Source organism: Lipomyces oligophaga (genome assembly GCF_038497815.1).
Source record: "Lipomyces oligophaga strain CBS 7107 unplaced genomic scaffold V1516scaffold_5, whole genome shotgun sequence".
Lineage (NCBI taxonomy): Eukaryota > Fungi > Ascomycota > Lipomycetes > Lipomycetales > Lipomycetaceae > Lipomyces > [Lipomyces] oligophaga.
This window is the reverse complement of record NW_027117789.1, coordinates 902,087-914,913: the sequence shown is the minus strand read 5'-3', so window position 1 is coordinate 914,913 and position 12,827 is coordinate 902,087. Positions and strand designations below refer to the sequence as shown.

The 12,827-nt window shown below is 42.4% G+C and overlaps 7 protein-coding genes across 7 annotated transcripts; 5 read left to right on the top strand and 2 right to left on the bottom strand.

The window, feature by feature from the left end:
- Positions 1–273: 273 nt before the first annotated feature.
- On the top strand, positions 274–1,235 carry V1516DRAFT_677331 (uncharacterized protein). Its single transcript, XM_066922563.1, has 5 exons — positions 274–448; positions 507–547; positions 603–631; positions 684–723; positions 783–1,235. Exons 1-5 carry the CDS (start codon positions 425–427, stop codon positions 871–873), a joined length of 225 nt encoding a protein of 74 aa, XP_066776896.1. The 5' UTR covers positions 274–424; the 3' UTR covers positions 874–1,235.
- Positions 1,236–1,367: 132 nt separating this feature from the next.
- Positions 1,368–4,506, top strand: V1516DRAFT_639473 (exocyst complex component Sec5-domain-containing protein). Its single transcript, XM_066920084.1, has 4 exons — positions 1,368–1,686; positions 1,749–1,883; positions 1,938–2,083; positions 2,140–4,506. Exons 1-4 carry the CDS (start codon positions 1,497–1,499, stop codon positions 4,423–4,425), a joined length of 2,757 nt encoding a protein of 918 aa, XP_066776895.1. The 5' UTR covers positions 1,368–1,496; the 3' UTR covers positions 4,426–4,506.
- A 36-nt stretch (positions 4,507–4,542) lies between these two features.
- On the top strand, positions 4,543–6,420 carry V1516DRAFT_677322 (Gcd10p family-domain-containing protein). Its single transcript, XM_066922562.1, has one exon. It carries the CDS (start codon positions 4,687–4,689, stop codon positions 5,998–6,000), a length of 1,314 nt encoding a protein of 437 aa, XP_066776894.1. The 5' UTR covers positions 4,543–4,686; the 3' UTR covers positions 6,001–6,420.
- V1516DRAFT_677318 (beta-lactamase-like protein) lies at positions 6,421–7,997 on the top strand. Its single transcript, XM_066922561.1, has 7 exons — positions 6,421–6,624; positions 6,689–6,839; positions 6,898–7,025; positions 7,085–7,173; positions 7,222–7,238; positions 7,294–7,596; positions 7,651–7,997. Exons 2-7 carry the CDS (start codon positions 6,768–6,770, stop codon positions 7,894–7,896), a joined length of 855 nt encoding a protein of 284 aa, XP_066776893.1. The 5' UTR covers positions 6,421–6,624; positions 6,689–6,767; the 3' UTR covers positions 7,897–7,997.
- Positions 7,998–8,331: 334 nt separating this feature from the next.
- V1516DRAFT_625133 (uncharacterized protein) lies at positions 8,332–9,330 on the top strand (the record flags this gene model as incomplete). The annotated part of the gene is made up of 3 exons (XM_066919694.1): positions 8,332–8,554; positions 8,792–9,016; positions 9,077–9,330. The coding sequence occupies 3 exons, from the start codon at positions 8,332–8,334 to the stop codon at positions 9,328–9,330; spliced, it is 702 nt and encodes a 233-aa protein (XP_066776892.1).
- Positions 9,331–9,361: 31 nt separating this feature from the next.
- Positions 9,362–10,701, bottom strand: V1516DRAFT_428362 (uncharacterized protein). Its single transcript, XM_066919020.1, has 3 exons — positions 10,681–10,701; positions 10,488–10,628; positions 9,362–10,440 (listed from the first exon to the last, which is right to left on the bottom strand). Exon 3 carries the CDS (start codon positions 10,426–10,428, stop codon positions 9,394–9,396), a length of 1,035 nt encoding a protein of 344 aa, XP_066776891.1. The 5' UTR covers positions 10,429–10,440; positions 10,488–10,628; positions 10,681–10,701; the 3' UTR covers positions 9,362–9,393.
- Positions 10,702–11,501: 800 nt separating this feature from the next.
- On the bottom strand, positions 11,502–12,632 carry V1516DRAFT_639463 (emp24/gp25L/p24 family/GOLD-domain-containing protein). The gene is made up of 4 exons (XM_066920083.1): positions 12,295–12,632; positions 12,205–12,243; positions 11,752–12,137; positions 11,502–11,698 (listed from the first exon to the last, which is right to left on the bottom strand). Exons 1-4 carry the CDS (start codon positions 12,514–12,516, stop codon positions 11,680–11,682), a joined length of 666 nt encoding a protein of 221 aa, XP_066776890.1. The 5' UTR covers positions 12,517–12,632; the 3' UTR covers positions 11,502–11,679.
- Between the last annotated feature and the right edge of the window lie 195 nt (positions 12,633–12,827).

Below are 12,827 nucleotides of genomic sequence, written 5' to 3'. Positions count from 1 at the left end.
CCGCCAAATCGAGTTATTTTAACTGCAATAGCTATCTAAGCTCGGGCGAACTATTTTCCTCTTGAAATTTCTTGTGAGTTTAAAGTCCCAATGCACCACTATTTTTCAAGTTTATGGAATAATTATATATCTTTAGACTGCATATACTCCTGCACAACTGCACAGCAGTGCCATAGATAACCCTTAAACTCTAAATTCCCCTTCACACTTTGTTTGCGTCACCGTGAAAGTGAGCAGCTCGGGCTTCTCCAGATCGAAAGTGATCATCAACCAAGACAATAACTTTTCTGGTATTCAACACTTATTCACAAAAACATCTGTTTGTGTCTGATTTTCTACGCAGAGATTTGATTTAGTCAAACTGAAGCTTATTCAACGTTTTTACAGTAAAAGAAGCTATTCCGCAAGTCTAACTGTGCCCAACATGACTGCAGAATCAACATATATCGTATGTATTGGATAGGGAAGGTTCATGTTACTGAAATGCAAGCTAATTATCATCTTAGGTTCGTTTTAGCCCTGATTCTACGAAAGAAGAGATTGACGAGTATGATATATGAAATCGTTTGCTGTTTTTTGAGTGCGGTCATTAACTCAATCAGGACCAAGAGTCATCTTACTGACTCTGGAGGTAGGTTCTATTAAGGTCATGATAGTCAAGAAAGCTATTAACTTCGCGTTAGCCGAAATAGTTCATGAGTACACGCTTATCAAGGCTGTAGCGTATGTTCTAGTTCTCATTGTACAGTGAAGTGAAACTAGATTATGCTGACACATTTTAGTGTTCGTCTTCCCGAAGCTCAAGTCTCAGCACTCGAGGCTCTTCCCTCCGTTGAAGGCATTGAGAAAGATCAAGAGGTCAAGGCTATCTAATCCCAAATTCGCTGCGAACTTGATTAGTTTTTTTAGTGCTGGTCGCTTTCATTTTTGATCTCGAACTGAATGGTTCTGTCGATCACTGCTTCAGTATAGTATTCGCAATTTTCTACATTTTGTTTTCGGTGGTTTAAGTCGATGCTGTATTTGTCCATCGTTTCTTTGCTTTTGATAATATATTTCCTTAACGTGGGATATAACTAAACTCTATGAGCTGTGTCAATGCGACTGCCTTGTTTGCCTCGCTTTCTGGTATTTCTCTTCGAAGTTGATGCGAACAACTTTGAGTTAGCAAACTTTGTTAAGAGGTTTTATACCAAATATAACACTTATACCTATCAATAAAAAGTTAAACCTCTTTCAGATTAATAATTTCGGTGCTTGCTTTCTAAACTGTGCACTTGTAAACAAACCCCACAGTCGTTGTAAGTTCTATACTAAGGTGAAACAGGCAGGGAATCAAAAGTGCCCCTTCACCAAACAAGTCATTGCGTCTAAACAGAGAATGCAATTGCTAATTGACTGTCTTACTGTTATTGATTGTAAGAGTTTTCTACTCGCTGAAAAACATCGTTGCTAAGTAGCCCGGGTGGGGTTACAGACTGTTGGGTCTGTTAATCATGGACTCGATACCTGATGATGGGCTGGATCCAGTATTTGTTGCATACGGACTTAGCACTCCGTTCCCGGTCTCCTGGGAAGATAAAGATCCGGATGAGAAGAAATTTGTCTTTGTTCTAGGGAGTGATACTGGTTTCGACTTTAACAATGGAGGAACAGTCGACAGGAACAAGGATGACGAGAGGAACAGTGAGTAGTCGCGCCCGGACCGAGATAGCTTATGGTGTGTCAGAGCTGATCCTTCCAATCAGGAATAATGCAACGAAGTTTCGACGCCTTTATTAAGATGAAATCTTCTGTCGATATTGCGTACGGCGAAATGACAAGGGATTTTTTGCAGGAGAGAAATAACTGGGGTATAGGGGGAATAGCACAGACAATTCAAGGTAACAAAAACGTTTACGATTCATATTCAATAGTATGATTTCTAATTAAGGTAGAGGCAAACCAAAGGAGTGCAGATATTATGGAGCCATTAATTAATAATAAAACTCGATCTGATACGCTGAAGGCCACTCTGTCTTTGATCGACAAGCATCGGTATTTGTTTGATCTCCCGGCAGCACTTCAGACTAGTATCAATAAGGTATGCGGTAGTAGATTCTATATGTATTTGGATGGTCGGAACTTACAATTGGCAAGAATGATAACGACTTATTGCTGCGTGACTATCGTCGAGGACGCGCCTTGACGGAGGAAATACGAACGCTCCCACATCAATCCGATCTAACCGAATACAATATTCAACAACGAAGAGTTATCGAGAGAATATGGCAAGAAGTAGAGTCAGTAGTGGAAGATTATAAACAAGACTTGTGGATGCGTTTAGTTCACACTTCACCTGACGATAACTATCTTCTTTATATCAATATTTTACTGGAGCTCGGTGTTGACGACAATCCTATATGGGTATATCTCAAGGCTCAGTTTGAATCTCTTCGTCAAAAAATCTCAGAAGCATTCTATGATCTGAACACTTGTGTTTGTGTACTGCAAAAGGATCTCAAGGCTGTAGAGAGACCTAATCTCGAAGCACTGTCAGCTATGCTTCTGCACTCAATTAAGCTCGTGAATAGCAAACCCAGAGCAGATGTGATTCGCGATACTCCCGAAATTGTCTCTACCTGGATCAAGCTCCGTGCGGTTGTTGAAGAGGTGGTTATATATTTTGGGAATCAGATTAGTTTATTATGGAATTGCTGTGAAGGATTTTTAACTGGCTCCACCCAACGAACCTTTCCTGACACGATAAATCCAGAGTCAAGAGTGCATTTGTCATTTTCCGAGACAGAGGCAAAGGAACTACGCGATGATGGAAACAAGCTGATCGAGCGATTGGCTTCCGAACTGTCTGAGTTTTTCTTGCGCACTGTGCCACAATCGGCCGAGTTAGCTGCTTCTCCAAGTCCAAAACGACCAGAGCGAGCCGATACATTTGATGTTGAGGATGGCGACGGTATCAAGCTAAGTGGCGGCTCTACACAGGATACTGGTAACAGAATTACCAATTTGTCCAACAATAGCTCTGTATCTATATCAGCTAGTGCAATGCTTGCAACTAGTTTAAAGAATGACAAGCCACCTGAGGTGCCTCGGCTCTCGCCTGCAAACCAGAATCTTGTTTCAGCGGAGGATTCGGACAAGGCTTTGATCCTTTATGCATTTTTACCGGAAGGGTCAAATGCTCTGAGTGCGTCATATTATATCTCTTTAATTCTTGGAACTGTAGGAACAGTTGCAAGTGAATTAGCTGGGCTGACAATTTCGTCAAGTCATATTGAGACCTTGAGAGAGATGATGTCTACTGTGCGAGAACGTTGTGTCAGTGCTGCATGTCTTGCATGGCAACAAGACGCCAAAAGATTTCATATTCTTGAGGACTGGAGACCGTTGAGTTTACGCAATAATACAATGCTGCCGTCGATATTTTTTCAGTATCAGATTAGACTACTCGAAAGTATTGGCAGGGTGATTCTTGTTTCGGATGCCGAGCGGCGGTCTAAAGTGAAAGTCATTTCTCCGCCTTCGTCACAACTATTAACAAATATTCAGATTCAGTTTACAAACTCTATTCTATTAGTCCTAGACGGGCTAATGAAAGATGCGACGAACGTAGATGGGCAAGTAGCAGCTGATAGTGAGGCTGCAAGAGTTTCTACCGATACTCGAGTGTTGATGCTGATTTGCAACATTGCCGAACTGTCAAATATTGTGATTCCTCAGCTGTTTGATAAGTTTACGGATGTATTTTCAATCAAGCTTACAGACAAAACGCATATCATTGACGATTCACTACAGAAGCTTGATTCGCGATTGTTCTATATCTTTATGAAATCCAAGCGTGGTACAATTTCTAATATTGTTCGGCACGGGATTTTGAAATCCGGAGCTGATTGGGGACAGTATCCGAGTCCGACGTCAGTTAGTCCGTTTGTTTACGAAGTGTTACTCCTCTTTGTGCGCGTTCATGCACAAGTATCGTCCGTGGCTGAAGGGTTGATTAATCGTGTTGTCAAGGAGCTTTTGCTACTAGCTGTACAAACAATGTTGGATTGCTATCGACAAGTAAACAAATTTTCGTTGGGAGGAATGTTGCAGGCTACAATCGATGTGCAGTTCATAGACCAGGAAACGTCTTCATTAGTGACGGATGAGATCATGAAGCTGTTTGAAGCCACTTATGCGGCGATTCAAGATGTGACTGACAAATCTGCCATGGTTCCGACCGAGATGGCCGTCCAGCTAGATCGGATGAAAAAGCTTTTGCTGCAAAGCCATAAGAACTCTAGAGTCGAGTTTCTATGTTTTGCGAATGAGCGAAAAAATATGTCGAGGTCGCGATCCCAGTCGCGGGGTGGACAGCCGAGAAAGCAGTATAGTGAAAACAATGCGGTGCCGTTACCCACAACTCCGGGCAATTTTCTTTGATTGATGACGTTGGTGTTTCTGTATTATATATAGTATTTGATGATAATATGACTTAGAAAAGATTAGAGTTCATTTTACCAATATTCTCTAAATTCATTTATATTAGTGAAGATGGCCCTGTTTCACTTAAAAGCAAGATTTTGGAAGTCCCAATATGCGGCTTTGAGCCAACCAAATTTTCCGAATAGCAAGATAGCTTTGCCCTATGCCACACAAACGAGCACGAAACAGGGTCGACCGGCTCGAAGTAAACGGCAAGAGATGGACGAAAGTGTAATAATTGCGAACAGTTTTGTTTTGATCCGGTTACCGTCGTCGACTTTGCGTGTGGTCAAGATGGTACCGAATACAACAATTCATTTGGGCAAGTTTGGATCATTCTTTGCAGACGAGATTATCGGCAAGCTTTACGGATACACGTATGAGATCCGAGATGACAAGCACGTGGATACAATATATTCTTCAGAAGGCTTATTTTCCTCATCAGTCGTAAATGCGGACGGTGATGTCGGTGAGGATGAAGATCAAGAAGAAGGAGAATCAATGGAGGAAAACGGTAACGAAGAGAAAACGCCCGAGAAGGAGCTAGAGATCAATACAAATGAAACAACGACAGACGATCCGACTGTGCAAAAATTGAGTATGAGTGATATTGAGCAGCTGAAAAAAACGGAAAAAGGTGAAAGAATCATACAAGAGATGATCAAATCACATGGTGCATTCGAAAAGAAAAGCATATACAGCAGGGAAAAGTATACGAGACGGAAGCAGGCAAAATTTCTGCGTCGATTCACCCCATGCTTTTTGGGTAGCTCTGAGCTGATTGAGTATTATATGTATAAAGACCAGCACCGGATACTGGACATGACAAGCGAGTCATTGGGCTTAATTCTGAGTCTGGCGAATGTTCACGAAGGAGGCAATTATATCGTGTTTGATGAGACCGGAGGATTGATTGCTGGCGCAATGCTTGAGCGGATGGGAAATGAAGGAACTATTTTATTTGTGCATGAAAACGAACACGCGAATATGGACGTGATGAAGTTTATGAACTTTGATGTCGAGCAGACAAATCGAATGGTCAAGACCATTAATATCCTCCAGCTATTTCATCCCGAGGAAGAAGAAGTTGTGAGAACATTGTCACCAGAGTATTTACAGAACATGAAATCCTCACGACGTGGACAGTACTATCGAAAGCTCGAACGCAAGGGCGAACTGGATACGATTTTTAAACAACTCAATAATTCGGATTATGACGGTCTCATCATGGCGACAACTCTCGAAACAAAATTGCTTCTTGATAAACTGATACCTGCGCTTGCCGGATCGCGCCAGCTCGTAATATATAATGTATCGAAAGAACCTTTGGTCGAGACAGTACATGATCTCATGGCCGATCTGCGCGTGATTGCTCCTACGATGTTGGAAACTAGAGTTCGTAAATATCAAGTTTTTCCTGGACGAACACATCCAATGATGACTTCGAGAAGCGGTGGAGGATTTCTTGTTTGGGGGACGAGAGTCCTTCCCTCGGCAGTGCAGGCCGGAGGAAAGAGACGTCGGAAAAACTAGAGCCCGGACGGGCTGAATGTACCTGACTTCTGGAACTAGGTTTAAAATAAATATTCATTATTTCGATGTGCTCATTGTATTCTATATGACAGTTTGTCTATATTTGATTGTCCAGGTCTGAATTCTGCCAATTCATAGTTCTACTCTCATTGCAAGAATCAATTAAATCAGTAGGCTGGACTTCACTTGGTAGCTTATGCTTCATGGGTCTCTACGTACGGATCTTAGATTTTCATGCGGTTTGATATTGCAAATGACAAGATTTTACATACATACTTCAATTCCAACATTGCATTACCAACATGGTGTTTTTAAACTAGGAAAACATAATCATTATTATATGAGTAGGTCTGCAACTGGTAGAGACCATTCCTATCTCGGGTATGAATCGGGTAAGGGTCAAGGCACCGAATGAAGTCGCTCGGTTTCTAAGCAAGCCGGTCAAAGTTCCGATAAGACGTTGAAAGTCTATCTAGTATTGAAAATAAAAGGGCTAATTAATATATAATACTCCACCGCTGTATAATTGCACTATTTCGCAGCTAGATGTTTGCTAGACGTGTTTTACAAAAACGAACTCAATTACCACGATTTCAGCGATTACCTCAATTTCAGGCATTTCAGGTATGTCTTCCCCACTGTGTCAGCTGCGAACGTCGAGCGACCGGAACACTCTAAGATCGTCAAGCCAGACAACAGAGGAAAGCCAGCGGCGGTCAAAGCTGATTTCGACGAAACTGTCTGCAATCTTAATAATATTTGGGTCGATGACTGCTGCTGTCTTGTTGCATGGGCTTATTTCTAGAAGTGGTGTTTCCGAGTCTTCACCCGAGCAGAGTGTATGAAGAGGACGTGATTATTGCATCCGGATGTCTTGTTAGCTAACGAACGTGCCAGCAACCTCGTCGAAATATGCAGATCCAACATATAAAAATGCGCTGGGGAACGGGCGATAACTATGCTTATCTTGTAACCGATGACGCGACCAAGGAAACACTTGTGATCGATCCTGCAGAACCAGATGAGTATGTCATTATCTCATTTATCTTCACATATCACCTAGTCAAGTTTTAACTGGGTCTAGAGTACTTCCAGTCATCAAAGATCTCGAGTCAAAAGGGGCGATCAAGCTCACGGGAATCGTGAATACTCACCACCATTATGATCATTCTGGTATGTTTGGTATTTTATTGCTACATGTCATTTGCTGACAATCCTAAGGCGGTAACAACAAGATGGTAAACCCATTTCAGTATATCAGTCACATTCTGTCCTCAAGCTTACACTTTTTAGCATCAAGAGTATCCTTCACTACCAATTATTGCTGGTTTCAACTCACCCCAAGTAACCAAGACGCCAGAAAATAGCACGACGTTTGCTTTGGGCACCGGGATCAAAATTACCGCTCTCCACACTCCATGCCACACGCAGGACTCAATCTGCTATTTGTTTGAAGATGGCACCGACCGCGCTGTTTTCACGGGTGATACATTGTTTATCTGCGGTTCAGGTCGGTTCTTCGAAGGTACTCCGAAGGAAATGGATGTTGCTCTTAACACCGTGTTGGCTGGTCTTCCCGATGATACAAAAGTTTACGTATGTTTGAAAGTCTTTATTCAACAAACTTAAGTAAGCTGATCTTTTTCTTAGCCCGGGCATGAATACACCGCGTCGAACGTCAAGTTCGCGAAATCAGTACTCGACAATGAAGCGCTTGCAGCATTGGACGCATTTACTAAGGCCAACGAAGTGACGACAGGCAAGTTTACCATTGGTGATGAAAAGAAATACAATCCTTTCATGATGGTCACAGATCCAGCTATCAAGAAGGCGGTAGGCAAAGAAGACCGAGTCGATGTCATGAAGAGACTAAGAGAGCTCAAAAACAGTTTCTAAATAATGTTCTGAAAATTTTTTTACGCACACTCCATTTTTATTTTTTGTAACCAAAATCTCCTTTTCATGTACAAAATATATCAAATGTCTGCCTCATCTAATATTACTTCAAGGAAAAATATTCGCTATAGAACTATCCAAACAGCGAACGCGTTCCATGCAAACAAGGCAGAAAGGTCGCTATATCTCTACTGTCCACACCCATATTCCTCTCCTCCGAGTGGCGAATACGAGTTCTAGCTAAATTTAGAGACTGAGATTTCTCTCAATTTGGAGAAGGAAAAGGAAAGGATAGAAAGGGAGGAAGCGAAAAACTTGTTAAAATTTAGGAGGGGAAAATTGTAAGCATTCGAGGGGACAGTGTAGATGTATGGCACAGGTATCTTAACCATCTGTATTCTCGATTTGCCTCACTTTCTGAGAAAGGCGCATATCATGGACAGTGATGAGTATGATATTGTATTTGAAGACGACGAGGAGATAGAGGGTGAGGGTAACGTCGAGTTTGAGAGTTTATCAGATCTAGAAGAGCGGGACCAGGCAGCAGCAGCAGCAGCAGCTGCTGCTGCCGCTACTGCTAATGCTTCAAGAATCAAAGCTGAACCAAACGAAATCGAATTATCTCAGACCAGTTCTATGGACTACGAAAATGCAGTTGGTATTTCTGAATATTCCAGTCGAATTAATTCTGATGCCAAGTCTGAGAAGACCTCTATTCAAGATCATGAGAGTACTACATCTCAGATCGCTTCAAAATCTCCAGATCACTATTTTCCTGTCGAAATAGTAGTTCAGCACAATAGTCCTGCTGCTCCTGCTACTCCGACAACTCCGGCAAACTCTGACCACAAGCAATCGGCTGCTTCATCTCAATTTCCGGCTCACTTTATTCAAGATGAAGTTGAGGAAGTATATGCGCTCGCTCTTGATCCAGATAATCAGGTTTTCCCGACCAGCTCTCTCGAAGACGCGATCGCTGCATTGGGTTTACCACCTCTATCCAGCACAGACCTCCTCGCTCTCCAGCGAACAGTTGACCCGCGAAACTGTGGAGCCGTGGAACACGATCTTTTTCTCGAAATTATGGCATACCAGTTGTTGGAGTTCCGAAAAGAGTCTGGTCATCTGCGCCATCCGGACGATTCAGCAAAACCAAAATCGGCCATCTCGGCCTCATCAGCTTTCATTCGTCGGAACCGTGACGAACTCGACCATGCTTTCGACCTCTTCACAGGGAGCGTTCCAGACGCCTCAGGAATCTCCATACAGGATCTCAGAAACGCTGCCAAAGCAGCCAAAGATAGCTCTGTCACTGATGCTCAGTTGATAGAAATGATTAACGTCGCCAGCGGATCCGCTCGCGGAGGACCTGGATCCGTAGTTGGATATGATGCTTTTGCAAGGGTGATGGAGTTGTCAGGTGCTATTTTATAAATCCAATCTATGTTTTGTCTCATTGATCGACACAAAACGTATTAATCAAAGTCTCTCAGGCCTTCAAGTCTTTAGGCCTTCTGTCAAGTTGTTTTCTTCTTGTTTCCAAACCTCAACCATATTGTCGATCCGCTCTAGTAATCGTTCCACATGCATATTGCCTGCCATCCCGGGACGGGATTCTGCTGAGGCACCTGCGAGCTCTGCAACAGCTTCCACAGCTCCCAGATACTGTTTTGCATGTGCTTTATAATGCTGTGAAATGCATTCTCGGCCTTCTGTCGAATTCGCGTTCGGAATAGTCATTGTACACATTTCTTGCGGACATGTCCATGGTTTTACGGGTAGATCTGTCAGGCCGTAGAATTTCATGGGCGGCAGATAGAAGGCAGAGTTCAGCCGACGCTGTATCGTACTCGTGATTGCTTGCACCATAGACCCGTCCATCGGCCTTCCTGCAACCTTGACTGCTTGCACATTTTGCGTGACCTCATCGTCTTCCTCTTCGTGATCAGCTAATGTAAGCGATGCTCCTGGCGGACGTAATTTAGGCAGTGATTTCTGACTATAGATGAGTTTCCGCTGCGAATCCAGATCTTCAATATCGTTAGTAATAATAAGCTCGGTTTGCTTTGAACCGACTCTGTGTGGAGACCCAGAAAGCCTGTCTTTCAGCTTCTCCGCATAACTTCGATAGATTTCGTAATCTTCTTCTTGTTGTAATTGACTGAGCTCCTCGTCAAGACATTTACAAAATAACTGTGAACTCTTGCCATCCTTCTCTAGCTCCGCCCATGTACCGGCCCGACATAACAGCTCTCGTCTAAGAAATAAATCCGCATTAGCAGGAAATGTAGCTGATCCATTTTCATCTGTAGTGTCCGGCGCAAGATCAGATGCATGCGGCCCGTATAACAGTAAGACCCGAGCAGATGATTTGATAACTTCTTCTGTTGATAATACATTCTCGGAGCTCTTGGAGTTCTTCTCTGTGTGCTCTAACTCGCTAGTATCTTTGCGTTTGCGCTTTCGGGACGTCCGATCCAGTAATTCCGCATCCAGTGAGATCGCTACTCCCTTCATTTGATTTGACAACATAACAACGTGAGCCTATATTTATCAATAAGAAGTTCAGAATTTATGACCTTCAAACTCACGCCATATTCAGGACTCGAAAGAAAGGCCCGTAGAAGAAGATTATTTTCCCAGTATTTGTCTTTCAGCAGCCGTGAAATTATGAACAGATTATACTTCTGCAATAAAGCTGGGAATGTAATCAGATTAAACTCTTGCCGATACTGAGATTGGATTAGTATATATTCAGAACCCAGCAAGTACGCGCTTACTCGCTCGCTAAGAGTATCAAACAGATCATAGCAGGTAATATCAGTGGAGTCGGCAATGTCGGACATTTGATCTGTTATCCATACTAAAATCGTATTAGAACACGCAACAACCAGTAGTATCCAAATTTGTTGACATACTCCACAGACTTGCTTTCTCCAAAACCTGTTGAAACATATCTCGATAATCGAGTGCTGCAGATAAGCATCGATACCAAGCAGCTTGTCCCAAAACTTGAAAATCTACCGAAATTTCAGTATTACTCTCGTCATCGGAAATAACTAATTTCTGTAACAAGCTTGTATTCACATTCCGAATACGAATACAGACTCCGGAAATGTCTCCTTTCCATGATCTAGCGACCTCTGAAACGTAAGTGAAACGAAGATCAGGTAGTAGCAGTTAAGAGGCCTGGGGTTACATACGTAAAGCTTCCTCGTCTAACACATCCGTAATATACCCTTCAACGACATAAAAACCTGAGTCATTTTCCTGGTCGTCAAAATCGCTTTCTGTGATATCGACCAAGACCTGGCCCGATTCGTCGGTGGGATCACCAGAATCTCGGTATATACGGACGTTAGACAGTAATACACAGGGCCACTGAAGAACATCGATTTCTGGGTCGCTTGGGTCAAACAGTGTCAGCTCGTCCACAATGGAATTTGCGCCAACTTCTAACAAATCCATTTGATCAGGCCAATTTTGTTATGTGATTGTTCCCTCAGATGGAGCAAGATTAGAAACAAAATTCAAATTTATGAAATTGATCGGCTGTGACTTTAGTGTTGGGACGTTGGTTATATCTACATAGGGCTTCCAATTCCCTGTAGTAAAAGATTGAAATATACTCAATATGTAGACAGAATATTTGCTCATATTATTATAAATAAGGGATGCCTTGCTTCTTTTTTTATAGATATACATAGCTCTATCTACCATCACGCTTACGAATTTGCGAAGAATGAATAATGTAGAGTTTATGAAAAAACAAATATGAAATATTTAGATAAGATGTTTTGACCTAGATAATGTCAGTAAGATGGCCCAGCTTAAACCATTAATTAAGAAGCTTACCGGAAAAATTGTCGCAAATACGTGATCTGCCAGACTGATAAGCCTGCTAACGCTATAAGGGTGCCAATAGAGAAAAACTTGACTCGAGCGTTAGTCGACTCATTTGTGTCTCTTAATTTCTCCTCTCGGGCGCGAAGATAATCCATTTGGGCGACGATCTCGTCCACATTCTCTTCAATCCGTCGCAATTCAAGCTCCATGGGCTTGAGCTTCTCTGTCTGACCAACTACATTCCAGTCGCGAGCATCAGCGCCAATATCGATATCCAAATCAATTTCTCGCTCTGTTCCATGGGCACTTAATGTCTGCTGGACATTTTCAAAACATACATCAAACGCAGAATCTTCAAGTGCGGTGAACACTGAGCTAGTTTCTCCAGCAACGTCCTGATTAATACTGTGTCAGACCTCTAACATTGCCGATTGTTCTTCCAAATATATATAATAAATTTACCTTATTGCGCCCGTATTCATTTCCAAGATTATCGACAATCTAGATTTTTATCAGCCAGTTGCGCGCATCAGTCCGCAGTCTCCAACTCACACTCATATTCAAAACCTGACCATCTCCCTTAGATCCGCTGGTCTTGACCTTAACTACAACCAGATTACCCTTTTGCACAAAATTGCGAATACATCTTGGTTGAGGTGAATTTGCAGGACGCGCTGCCACGCTCAGCTTGAGCGCGCTTACTGGAGGAACAATAACCAGAAATACTAGAACACATACGATGGCTCCCCAGTACTGCTGCCAGCTCGCAATCATGATCTCTGGCAAAATAAACAAAGATCACTATATTTTCTGCAAAACGAAAAGCAAGTGTCGCAAATATCTTGATTCGAACCAATCAATCCCTCTTGATCAATTCAATTCCAACCTAAGGCCAGCTCATACATGAGAAATTCAAATGTAGCACGCGTACAAAATATCAATCACGTGAAAGATTACTATGAATCATGGGATATTTGCATGACATCTGAGGTCAATTCGTCGAGAAAGTTCCTCACAATCGCAATGTCATCAATTACGTAATTTTACTGGGACTAGGAACAGAATAAATTTCGCTCCAGTAGCCC

Coding starts and splice junctions, on each gene's coding strand:
- V1516DRAFT_639473 (XM_066920084.1), top strand. CDS start 1,497: ATGGACTCGATACCTGATGATGGGCTGGATCCAGTATTTGTTGCATAC. Junction 1,687..1,748: donor CAAGGATGACGAGAGGAACA/GTGAGTAGTCGC, acceptor CCTTCCAATCAG/GAATAATGCAACGAAGTTTC. Junction 2,084..2,139: donor TTCAGACTAGTATCAATAAG/GTATGCGGTAGT, acceptor ACAATTGGCAAG/AATGATAACGACTTATTGCT.
- V1516DRAFT_677322 (XM_066922562.1), top strand. CDS start 4,687: ATGGACGAAAGTGTAATAATTGCGAACAGTTTTGTTTTGATCCGGTTA.
- V1516DRAFT_677331 (XM_066922563.1), top strand. CDS start 425: ATGACTGCAGAATCAACATATATC. Junction 449..506: donor CTGCAGAATCAACATATATC/GTATGTATTGGA, acceptor TTATCATCTTAG/GTTCGTTTTAGCCCTGATTC. Junction 632..683: donor TCATCTTACTGACTCTGGAG/GTAGGTTCTATT, acceptor ACTTCGCGTTAG/CCGAAATAGTTCATGAGTAC.
- V1516DRAFT_639463 (XM_066920083.1), bottom strand. CDS start 12,516: ATGATTGCGAGCTGGCAGCAGTACTGGGGAGCCATCGTATGTGTTCTA. Junction 12,244..12,294: donor GTCAGGTTTTGAATATGAGT/GTGAGTTGGAGA, acceptor ATAAAAATCTAG/ATTGTCGATAATCTTGGAAA. Junction 12,138..12,204: donor ATGAATACGGGCGCAATAAG/GTAAATTTATTA, acceptor AGTATTAATCAG/GACGTTGCTGGAGAAACTAG.
- V1516DRAFT_428362 (XM_066919020.1), bottom strand. CDS start 10,428: ATGTTGTCAAATCAAATGAAGGGAGTAGCGATCTCACTGGATGCGGAA.
- V1516DRAFT_677318 (XM_066922561.1), top strand. CDS start 6,768: ATGACTGCTGCTGTCTTGTTGCATGGGCTTATTTCTAGAAGTGGTGTT. Junction 7,026..7,084: donor GATCCTGCAGAACCAGATGA/GTATGTCATTAT, acceptor AACTGGGTCTAG/AGTACTTCCAGTCATCAAAG. Junction 7,597..7,650: donor CCGATGATACAAAAGTTTAC/GTATGTTTGAAA, acceptor TCTTTTTCTTAG/CCCGGGCATGAATACACCGC.